General features: G+C 45.9%; 1 protein-coding gene across 1 annotated transcript; it reads right to left on the bottom strand.

The window, feature by feature from the left end:
* Positions 1-3,611: 3,611 nt before the first annotated feature.
* LOC130306913 (protein spinster homolog 1-like) lies at positions 3,612-6,544 on the bottom strand. The gene is made up of 2 exons (XM_056552147.1): positions 6,372-6,544; positions 3,612-5,171 (listed from the first exon to the last, which is right to left on the bottom strand). Exon 2 carries the CDS (start codon positions 5,144-5,146, stop codon positions 3,632-3,634), a length of 1,515 nt encoding a protein of 504 aa, XP_056408122.1. The 5' UTR covers positions 5,147-5,171; positions 6,372-6,544; the 3' UTR covers positions 3,612-3,631.
* Positions 6,545-12,902: the final 6,358 nt, after the last annotated feature.

Below are 12,902 nucleotides of genomic sequence, written 5' to 3'. Positions count from 1 at the left end.
TGTGACATCACTGTGCTTCATAATAAACTGTGACATCACTGTGCTTCATCATAAACTGTGACATCACTGTGCTTCATAATAAACTGTGACATCACTGCTTCATAATAAACTGTGACATCACTGTGTTTCATAATAAACTGTGACATCATTGTGCTTCATAATAAACTGTGACATCACTGTGCTTCATAATAAACTGTGACATCACTGTGCCTCATAATAAACTGTGACATCACTGTGCTTCATAATAAACTGTGACATCACTGTGCTTCATAATAAACTGTGACATCACTGTGCTTCATAATAAACTGTGACATCACTGTGCTTCATAATAAACTGACATCACTGTGCTTCATCCTGTAATTTGATGTCACTGTGTATAACAACCCTGTAGGGACATCACAGTTTATTATTCTTGAATGCTGACTTCACTGTGTATATTTTTCCGGTACAATGACATCACTGTATAGTTACCCTCTACTGTGACAACACTGCGTTTATTAACCCTGTAGTGGCAAAACTGTTTATTGTCCCTGTACAGAGACATTACTGTTTATATTAACTCTGAACTGTGATGTCACTGTGCATATTTACCCTGTATTGTCACTCGCAGGGCAAGGTAAAGATGTGCAGTGGCATAAGGGTATACAGGCTTAATATATACAGTGATGTCACAGTATAGAGATAACACACAGTGATGTTATAGTTCAGAGATAATACACACAGTGATGTCACAGTACAGAGATACTACACACAGTGATGTCACAGTACAGGGATAATACACATAGTGATGTCACAGTACATAGATAATATACAGAGTGATGTCACAGTACAGGGATAATATACACAGCGATGTCACAGTACAGGGATAATGCACCGTGATGTCACAGTACAGGGATAATACACAGTGATGTCACAGTACAGGGATAATACACAGTGATGTCACAATACAGAGATAATACACACAGTGATGTCACAGTACAGAGATAATACACACAGTGATGTCACAGTACAGGGATAATACACAGTGATGTCACAGTACAGAGATAATACACACAGTGATGTCACAGTACAGGAATAATACACAGTGATGTCACAGTACAGGGATAATACACACAGTGATGTCACAGTACAGGAATAATACACAGTGATGTCACAGTACAGGGACAATATACACAGTGATGTCATAGTACAGGGATAATACACAGTGATGTCACAGTACAGGGATAATACACAGTGATGTGACAGTACAGAGATAATACACACAGTGATGTCACAGTACAGGAATAATACACAGTGATGTCACAGTACATGAATAATACACAGTGATGTCACAGTACAGGAATAATACACAGTGATGTCACAGTACAGGAATAATACACAGTGATGTCACAGTACAGGAATAATATACAGAGTTATGTCACAGTACAGGGATAATATACAGAGTGATGTCACAGTACAGGGATACTACACAGTGATGTCACAGTACAGGGATAATACACACAGTGATGTCACAGTACAGAGATAATACACACAATGATGTCACAGTACAGGGATAATACACACAGTGAGGTCACAGTACAGGGATAATACACAGTGATGTCACAGTACAGGGACAATACACAGTGATGTCACAGTACAGAGATATTACACAGTGATGTCACAGTACAGGGATAATACACAGTGATGTCACAGTACAGGGATAATACACACAGTGATGTCACAGTACAGGGATAATACACAGAGTGATGGCACAGTACAGAGATAATACACAGTGACGTCACAGTACAGGGATAATACACAGTGATGGCACAGTGCAGAGTAAATACACAGTGATGTCACATTACAGGGATAATACACAGAGTGATGGCACAGTACAGCGATAATACACAGTTATGTCACAGTACAGGGATAATACACACAGTGATGTCACAGTACAGGGATAATACACAGTGATGTCACAGTACAGGGATAATACACACAGTGATGTCACAGTACAGGGATAATACACAGAGTGATGGCACAGTACAGAGATAATACACAGTGACGTCACAGTACAGGGCTAATACACAGTGATGGCACAGTACAGAGTTAATACACGGTGATGTCACATTACAGGGATAATACACAGAGTGATGGCACAGTACAGAGATAATACACAGTGATGTCACAGTACAGGCATAATACACAGTGATGTCACAGTATAACCATCTCACAGCCGGACCACCATGTAATTTCCGCAGAAAATAAAGCAGGGCCTCATGTTCAAGTTTCGCCTAAGGCCTCACAAAGCCCTACCATGGGACCCGGTGGGACCATAAGTCCCAGGTGGCACTTTTCAGGGGCGGCATTTTGCTGCCCCCTTTTTTTTTGTGCCTAATAGGTTCATGGTAGGGTTGGCGCCGCAGCTGCTCACTGTTCTAAAGCAGCTGCGGGGTATAATAGCGCAGCGGGCACTTTAGACAGTGAGTCTGCCTCCGGCCGACCGGGGTCTGACGAGGGACGTCGCACAAGTGACGTACTTCTGCAGACCCGCTCAGGAGGACGTCAGTGACGTCACTCGTCATGCCACTGCCGGAGAGGAGAAGCGCTGTGCAGGGCAGGTAGGTGTGTCTCTGTGTCTGTCTGTGTCTGTCTGTGTGTTTGGGGGCGGGGGGGCTATGGCTACCTAATGTGAGGAATCTATGTTACCTAATGTGGGGAATCTATGCTACCTAATGTGGGGAAACTATGCTACCTAATGTGGGGAAAGTATGCTACCTAATGTGGGGAAGCTATGCTACCTAATGTGGGGAAACTATGTTACCTAATGTGGGGAATATGTGCTACCTAATGTGGGGAAACTATGCTACCTAATGTGGGGAAACTATGTTACCTAATGTGGGGAATCTGTGCTACCTAATGTGGGCAAACTATGCTACCTAATGTGGGGAAACTAATCTCCTAATGTGGGGAAACTATGTTACCTGATGTGGGGAATCTGTGCTACCTAATGTGGGGAAACTATGCTACCTAATGTGGGGAAGCTATGTTACCTAATGTGGGGAATATGTGCTACCTAATGTGGGGAAACTATACTACCTAATGTGTGGGAACTATGTTACCTAATGTGGGGAATCTGTGCTACCTATTGTGGGGAAACTATGCTACCTAATGTGGGGAAATTATGCTACCTAATGTGGGCAAGCAATGCTACCTAATGTGAGGAAACTGCTACCTAATGTAGGGAATCTATGCTACCTAATGTGGGGAAACTATGCCACCTAATGTGAGGAAACTATGCTACCTAATGTGAGGAATCTATGCTACCTAATGTTGGGAATCTATGCTACCTAATGTGGGGGGCTTGAATGAGCTGCGGCATATGGGAGGCCTTAATAAATAATTATAAACTTATACAGCAAGTGACATATGGGGGTCCACCTGAGTAAGTGACACATGGAGGGGGGCTGCTGAATAATTGATGTTTTGGGGGGGGCACAGGCACATTCTTTGCACAAGAGCCCTCTGCTGTCTGTGTCCGCCCCTGGGTAGAGAATAAGGAGCAAAGTGGAACATAAAACAAATGCAGTTATTTTTTTCTTAATTTTTGTTTAATGAAGTAAACGACATAAAGGTAAGCAATGACTTTTCCTCAGTCTGAAGCGCGGTCCTCATCGGCAGGAAGCAGTGAGGAGGAGGAGGATGACGGAGGTTCTGATTCCATCTCTGCTTCTTTTTCGTCCCTCTCTATATATAGGGCCGTGGCCATGAAGAAGGCCCCTCCGATGACTGCCATTATGGTGCAGGTCATGAGGGCATACTCCAGGCTGCGGTATTTCAGAAGAGGGGATTTGGCATATCCTCGTTCGTAGGTGTCAGATATCAGGCCGATGAGGTACGGGCTGCCGGCGTCACCTAGGAGGTGATAGATTGTCATCTGCACGGCCAGGGCTGAAGATCTCCTCCACGGAGTTACTACTTTTAGTATAATGTCAGATATGAGGGTGAAATTTACTGACAGAAGCGTCTCTCCGATGAAGATGAAGATGTTGGTGGCAACGAGGCTGATGTTGCCAAAAGTCAATGCCAACAGAAGAAAAGGGGCGGAGAGCATCATCGCGCATCCACACACAAGCGGGTCCGCCCGTGGGTTGGATTTGCGATATCTTTTACTTATCTCCGTCCCTGCTACAACTCCCAGAATGCCGGAAACGACTGTAACCACACCAAATATTAGGATGTCGTGATAGTCACACGATTTAGCACGGCAAGGGTCCTTCTCTTGTAGGAGTGTTCGTGCGTGGGTCAGGTATGACGGACCCCATACACCTATGGCTCCCACTATGAAGGATACAGCCGTCGATCCCATGGTGGTTAACATGAAGCTTCGATTTTTAAATAGTTTTTTCAGATCTGTCGTCCATTTGGCAAACTTCTGGGATTTGTTGTTCTTCTTCCCATTTGTAGTCGTTCTTGGAAGCTCCTTTGTGACCAAAATCATCAAAGCCACAGCTATGAGGCCCAGGCCAGGGGTGACCCGAAATGCCCAGTGCCAATCACCCCTTGCTGCATCAGTCACTTTGGGCCCGATGATGTATCCTAGTCCGCAGCCTACAGGTATGACGGAGTAAAACACGTTCAACATGCGGGTCCGCTGGTCACTTGTAAAAAGGTCTGCAATGATGGAGGGGGCCAGGGTGCAGAAAGTCGCCTCTCCGGCTCCAACCAGTCCACTCGTCAGCAGGAAGAGCAGGAAGTACCCGTCAGGGATGAATGACAGGGTAAGTGTCATGCTCAGCCAAATGATGACTCCTGCGCAAACAGTATATTTCTTATTACAGTGGTCGCCCAAATATCCGGCAATTGGTGCGACCAGCACGTAGCTTCCAATGAACAATGTATTCAATAAGCCGGACAGACTAGCATTGGTGTCATATGCTTTCTGTATATAAGGCAGCACCCCCGCCACGTTGGAGCGATTTGCATAGATGAGCAAATTAACAAAGGCGAGGATAACTACGGTGATGATGGAACGTGCGGTGGACATCACGCTTAGAGATGGCAGGTTCTGCCTCTCAGGGATATCGCCCTTTTCTACATCCATATCACTATGGACCTCCATTGCTTCTTCCTCCTCCTTCAGCAATGGGTCTTGTGGAGAGGCCATGGTCACAGGTCAGAGCCTGAAAACACTAGAGAGAGAGAGATAAGTGAACACATTAGACAACATGTCATCATTCCTGTCATTATACAATAGATCCTTCATACAGAGCAGGAATGTCCAGCACAGAACCACAAGATAACACTAAGACCATGGCAGCCTCAGAAGAAGATGCTTCTCTATAAGTGTTTTATATGGAGACGTCTTCCCTGAGGTTTCCAATGTCTGATAACCCTGAACCTGTCCGGTCCTAGTAATATCTGATAACCCTGAACCTGTCCGATCCTAGTAATATCTGATAACCCTGAACCTGTCCGGTCCTAGTAATATCTGATAACCCTGAACCTGTCCGGTCCTAGTAATATCTGATAACCCTGAACCTGTCCGGTCCTGGTAATATCTGATAACCCTGAACCTGTCCAGTCCTAGTAATATCTGATAACCCTGAACCTGTCCGGTCCTAGTAATATCTGATAACCCTGAACCTGTCCGGTCCTAGTAATATCTGATAACCCTGAACCTGTCCGGTCCTAGTAATATCTGATAACCCTGAACCTGTCCGGTCCTAGTAATATCTGATAAACCTGAACCTCTCTGGTCATAGTAATATCTGATAACCCTGAATCTGTCCCAGTAATGGTGTATTATAAGGGCTTGGCTGTATGGTCACTGGGCCATGTGAACTTCATACTGTAGATACAATTGGGCTATCCTGCTATATACATTTACTAATAATGAACCTACCCCACCTCATTGGGATCTATCCGTCCCCTATATGACTTTCTGCCACTAGTTGATTTGAAAATTTTCCCTTTCGGAGTACCCGGAGTATTTCTATTGTTAGTACACACAGAATTCTATTATATAATATTATATTTCTGCCCTAATCTTTCTGTCATTCTTTTACTACACCACCAAATCTTTCTCATAGACTTATATCTTTTAGAACTTCATGAATTAAGACTCTTTTTCTTTGGGGGCTTTTTTGGGCATAATTGCATTTTATCAGTTTTGCAAGAAAAAGCTCTGGTCATGATACTATCTGTGCGTTTTATTATGTTTAATGCCTAAGTCAAGTATTGTCACAATGCTATGAGAAATATAACTTTTGTTATTTCTTTTGGAAATTAATTTCTTGTTTTTTTTTTTGCTAAAAAAAAAGCAACAGCAATAAAAAAACTGTCAAACAAAAAGCCCTGTGTATGTATGAATAGAAGAGGCTGAGACTTACCTTGTGGTTCTCTCTTCAGACAAGGAACGGTCAAAATCTTGAATTCTCTATCGCAAATAGAAACTCTCTAACAAACACTTTGCACCACAGGTTGTGAATGCAAAACACACTGAAGAGACTGCAGCCGGCGCACACCTCCTTGTACAGCTTACGGTGACATCATCACAAGCATGTGTGACATCACAGGGTTCTAAACCATCTTCAGGTATGTGTATATCTGTATAGTAAATGTGAATAGCCGTATTAGTCCAGTGATGCAGATTGTAATACCTTTTTTATTGGACTAACAGAATTTTGTAGAGACAAACTTTTGGGATTCCTCCCTGATAATTTATAAAGTCCTTTGATCATTAGTCCTTGACTATTGGACTTGATAACGGGAGGAATACTGAAAGCTTGTCTCTACAAAATTCTGTTAGTCCAATAAAAAAGGTATTACAAGAGACTGCAACATATTTTTTGATTTGTGTGTATATATATATATATATATATATATATATATATATATATATAGTTCCAAGCGTGAGTAGGTGCCTCCAGCAAGGGTCCGTGTCCAGGATTCTGCATACGTAGTTCCAAGGAAAATGCTGTGGCACTCAAGGTTGTTACGCCGAGCGCTCCGGGTCCCCGCTCCTCCCCGGAGCGCTCACGGCGTCTCTCTCCCTGCAGCGCCCTGGTCAGTCCCGCTGACCGGGAGCGCTGCACTGACATGGCCGTCGGGGATCCGATTCGCACAGCGGGACGCGCCCGCTCGCGAATCGCGTCCCAAGTCACTTACCTGTCCCGGTCCCCGGCTGTCATGCTCTGGCGCGCGGCTCCGCTCTCTAGGGCGCGCGCGCGCCAGCTCTCTGAGATTTAAAGGGCCAGTGCACCAATGATGGTGCCTGGCCCAATCTTCCCTATTAGCTTGATTAGTTTCCACCTGTGCACTCCCTACTTATACCTCACTTCCCCTGCACTCCCTGGCCGGATCTTGTTGCCCTTGTGCCAGAGAAAGCCTTTCCTTGAGTGTTCCTAGCCTGTGTTCCAGACCTCCTGCCGTTGCCCCTGACTACGATCCTTGCTGCCTGCCCTGACCTTCTGCTACGTCCGACCTTGCTCTTGCCTTATCCCTTGTACCATGCCTATCTCAGCAGTCAGAGAGGTTGAGCCGTTGCCGGTGGGTACGACCTGGTTGCTACCGCCGCTGCAAGACCATCCCGCTTTGCGGCGGGCTCTGGTGAAAACCAGTAGCTACTTAGAACCGGTCCACCGACACGGTCCTCGCCAAACCCTCTCTGACACAGAGGATCCACCTCCAGCCTGCCGAATCGTGACAGTAGATCCGGCCATGGATTCCGCTGAGGTGCCGCTGTCAAGTCTTGCCGACGTTTCCACGGTGATTGCCCAGCAATCCCTAATGATCACCCAACGAAATCACCAGCTGGCATACTTGACCACCGTGACACAGCAACTTCAGTCACAGATACAGCAGCTGCTGCCGCAGATACAGCAACTTCAGTCACAGACACAGCAGCTGCAACAGCAACAACCATCTCCTCCGCCGCCTCCTGCAACTCCTCCGCAGCGACCGGCCGCTCCTAACCCCTGCTTGTCCCTGCCGGACAAATTTGATGGGGACTCTAGACTCTGCCGTGGTCTCCTGCCTGGGAAGACCCTGCCATGTGCCACACCGCCCGGAGCACCTCTCTCACAGTATCCTTTGCAATCCACCCCTGTGCCTCCCGCCGAGGAGGCTATGCAAGTGGATCGGTCTCGCCTGACCCCTGAAGAGAGGACTCGCCGCAGAAAGAAAGAAGATTTACTTCTATACTGCACTGTGCGTTACCGCACAGAACCCCTGCTCTTGAGCATGGAACTTTTTGTTTTGCCCAAATGCTCCTCTGAAGTCCTCCTCGGTCTGACATGGCTCCAACGCCACTCCTCTACCCTTGTCTGGACCACCGGGGAGATCATGAGCTGGGGTGCTTCTTGCCACAGAAAATGCCTCACGTCTGCTCCCAGTCCCGTCAGTCAAACCTCTGTGTCTCCTCCTTTACCTGGTCTCCCCAAGGCCTATCTGGACTATGTTGTGTCTCCTCCTCACAGCCCCCGTCCTGTTAACACTCTGCCCCATGCCAAGCTTGACCCTCTTCCCTCCCTCCCCACCTCCACGCCTTCTTGTGTGCCCGCTGTTGATGTGGTTTCCCGGGGCTTCGCCACCATCTGGAAAAAGACTCTAAAATCCCTCATACTAGCCTCATCCCGGGTGAAGAAGCTTGCCGAAGAAAAAAGAAGAACTCCTCCTGTTTTTGTGTGGCTCTCCACCAAGTATATCCGCTTCCGTGTCCCCAGTTTTAATCTCGGACCACGTTATCTTGGACCCTTTGTAGTTGAGTGCTCAGAGGAGAGATCTTGGGAACCTGAGGACAACATCCTGGACAAAAGTCTTATCCTCAGGTTCTCAGGCTCCAAGAAGAGGGGGAGACCCAAGGGGGGGGGTACTGTTACGCCGAGCGCTCCGGGTCCCCGCTCCTCCCCGGAGCGCTCACGGCGTCTCTCTCCCTGCAGCGCCCCGGTCAGTCCCGCTGACCGGGAGCGCTGCACTGACATGGCCGTCGGGGATGCGTTTCGCACAGCGGGACGCGCCCGCTCGCGAATCGCGTCCCAAGTCACTTACCTGTCCCGGTCCCCGGCTGTCATGCTCTGGCGCGCGCGGCTCCGCTCTCTAGGGCGCGCGCGCGCCAGCTCTCTGAGATTTAAAGGGCCAGTGCACCAATGATGGTGCCTGGCCCAATCTTCCCTATTAGCTTGATTAGTTTCCACCTGTGCACTCCCTACTTATACCTCACTTCCCCTGCACTCCCTGGCCGGATCTTGTTGCCCTTGTGCCAGAGAAAGCCTTTCCTTGAGTGTTCCTAGCCTGTGTTCCAGACCTCCTGCCGTTGCCCCTGACTACGATCCTTGCTGCCTGCCCTGACCTTCTGCTACGTCCGACCTTGCTCTTGCCTTATCCCTTGTACCATGCCTATCTCAGCAGTCAGAGAGGTTGAGCCGTTGCCGGTGGGTACGACCTGGTTGCTACCGCCGCTGCAAGACCATCCCGCTTTGCGGCGGGCTCTGGTGAAAACCAGTAGCTACTTAGAACCGGTCCACCGACACGGTCCTCTCCAAACCCTCTCTGACACAGAGGATCCACCTCCAGCCTGCCGAATCGTGACAAAGGTATGGTGAAAAAATGAAAACTATTTATTCATCCCAAATGTGCAAAGAGCAACGTTTCAATGGTCTCACACCATCATTATCAAGCCACTTGATAATGATGGTGTGAGACCATTGAAACGTTGCTCTTTGCACATTTGGGATGAATACATAGTTTTAATTTTTTCACCATACCTTGAGTGCCACAGCATTTTCCTTGGAACTACGTATGCAGGATCCTGGACCCGGATCCTAGCTGGAGGCACCTACTCCTGCTTTAGGAGTGCTGCTTTCTTCTTTGACATATATATATATATATATATATATATATTAATATACACCTAGAAATACATCATGTACATAAAAACATCTTTTAGAAAAATATTTATCCAGGCCTGCCGATTATATCCCCGTACTTCACAGTGTCTTCTTAGTTTATATATTTTAATCTTTTGACCTTTTAACCCCACTAGGACCAAGGGCATCCTGGGACTTAAAGGGGTATTCCAGGCCAAAACTTTTTTATATATATCAACTGGCTCCAGAAAGTTTAACAGATTTGTAAATTACTTCTATTAAAAAATCTTAATCCTTTCAGTACTTATGATCTTCTGAAGTTAAGGTTGTTTTTTTCTGTCTAAGTCCTCTCTGATGACATCTGTCTTGGGCAACACCCAGTTTAGAAGCAAATCCCCATAGCAAACCTCTTCTAAACTGGGCGTTTCCCGAGACAGGTGTCATCAGAGAGCACTTAGACAGAAAATAACAACCTTAACTTCAGAAGCTCATAAGTACTGAAAGGGTTAAGATTTTTTAATAGAAGTAATTTACAAATCTGTTTAACTTTCTGGAGCCAGTTGATATATATATAAAAACGTTTTTGCCTGGAATACCCCTTTAAGATTGAACCGATTATTGATATATGTCATGAATGCATCAACGGTCAGATGGTCGGACGACCAAATGATGACCACATCGTCTACATACCTTCCATACCATGCGAGGCATGTGGAAAATGGATTGGTGTCAGAAAAAATAAACTGCTCCTCCCACCAAAAACTAAAAGGTTAGCCCGAGCTGGTGATGACTTTGCTCCCATTGAAGCACCCGTGCGCTGCCGATGGCTGCCCGGGCTTGCTGGGAGTTGTAGTTTTGACACATCTGGAGGTCCGCAGGTTGAAGACCACTGCATCAGACATTGACAAGCGGTGATGATGATCACATGTGGTGATGATGACAAGGGGATGATGAAGGGGGGGTGTGGGATGATGACAGGGGGATGATGACAAGAGGATGATGACAAGGGGATGATGAAGGGGGGTGGAGATGATGACAAGGGGATAATGACAAGGGGATGATGAAGGGGGTGTGTGGGATGATGACAAGGGGATGATGAAGGGGGGTGGGGATGATGACAAGGGGATGATGAAGGGGGGATGTGGGATGATGACAAGGGGATGATGACAAGGGGATGATGAAGGGGGGGTGTGGGATGATGAAGGGGGGATGATGACAGGCGGTGATGATGAAGGGGGGATGATGAAGGGGGGATGATGACAGGGTGATGATGACAGGGTGATGATGATGAGGGTGTTAATGATGGGGGTCTGGATGATGACAGGGGGGGGGATGATGTATTTTCCACCCTAGGCTTATACTCGAGTCAATAACTTTTCCTGGGATTTTGGGGTTGAATTAGGGGCCTCGGCTTATATTCGGGTCGTCTTATACTCGAGTATATACGGTAACCTACCTACCTAGCAGCAAACCTTTTACTTGCCTTCCTACTGAACTTACTACCTGCCTAAATAACTTGCAAACTTACTACTTGCCTACCTACTTAGAGAATGTTTTACTTACCTAATTTACTACTTGCAAACGTACTACCTGCTTGCCTAGCAAACATATTACCTGGGTGGGGGGGGGGGGCAGGCATATTCTTTGCACAGGGGCCCTCTGTTGTCTGTGTCCGCCCCTGAGTGGTGATGCATACAGTACTATAGACATTGCAGCTCAGTGTATGGTAGCAGTTAGGTCTTTAACAGGAGTCTCTGCTCCTAAATGTTTTTTACATAGAATGCTACAATGACAAATTATCTATATCTATCTATCTATATGACCATGGGGAGCCAAAAGTGGGCTAGGGAAGTGTTACATACACTCAATAGACACTGACCCTTTATGGACCGGTGCTCTAGTGCATTACCTACCACGATTTGTGGAGGGTGTGTATGGGACACGCTATTTAAACACTGTGGGTTGAAAAACTACATCCTATGCTTAAACTTTAATCCCCTTAGTATGACTCAAGCTAAATTCTAATAATCCCTATTTTCATTGGTAGGGCTGTGCTGATGCATGTTTGTACCATTTACATATATTTAATGCTATGCCTTATAATACTGTTGCTCTATAATAATGGTATCTGTAGCCAGTTAGTTATTTGTGATGTGATGCTGCATGTTGCTGCGTTATAGTTATGACATGCAGTGGGCAGCCGTGCCTCACATCGGCTTCTCAATGATACAGCTGCATCATGTGACATATCATATGATGCGCTCTATTCCGTTCCTGCGCACTGCCCTTGTTTACAACCACTGGCGGAGACACGCAGAGCGGTGAATACAGGCGGGCCGGAGCTGGAGGTAACTCCCACTTATTAAGTGTTTTACTCTTTATCCACTGTACATATTCATCATTGAGAGTTGATTTTGTTCTATGTCTTTTGATATTCATTTGTGCTCTTTACTGTTATGAGTACAGACGTATGGTTATTTATAGATCTTTTTAGAGTGTCACTTATTTCTATTGTTATGATTCATGATGTCACTGTAACCACTCCTGGATGGGCATGTCTGTATAATTGATGACCATATATATATGCTGTATATCTTTACTTGCACTTTATGCTTGAGAAAGACCCCATTGAGTTGGTTGGGTCGCACTTTACGGATGGGTGAATAAATTCCCCCTTTACTTCTCTAAACTGCCTCACCAAGTCTTCTTTTGTTCCCCACAGTAAGTCTAATGCACCCCCCCCCCCTTTTTTTAAACTAAAAAGCACATAACACAGAAATTTTTATTTGTTGCCCTCATAAAATACACTGCAATTTTCATTTAGAGTTTTTTAGGCTAAACTATAGGTCTGTTGGTCTTTTGCTGTCTGTAGATGAATGTGATATATTTGCAGTTGAAACAACTATATTTTCCCTACATTTTTCACTTGTCATAATTTATTGTATTTGGCCATATACACTCACGCAGAGCATAATTTAGAAATAAAAATGACATGCACAAGTACAATATAATGTGTACATAGTTTAAGTTGCCATTTGGCCCAAGATAAAATGG

The sequence above is a fragment of the Hyla sarda genome, chromosome 1, assembly GCF_029499605.1.
Source record: "Hyla sarda isolate aHylSar1 chromosome 1, aHylSar1.hap1, whole genome shotgun sequence".
Classification (NCBI taxonomy): domain Eukaryota; kingdom Metazoa; phylum Chordata; class Amphibia; order Anura; family Hylidae; genus Hyla; species Hyla sarda.
Note: the sequence above shows the minus strand (reverse complement) of the source record. Positions and strands in the feature narration are given on the sequence as shown.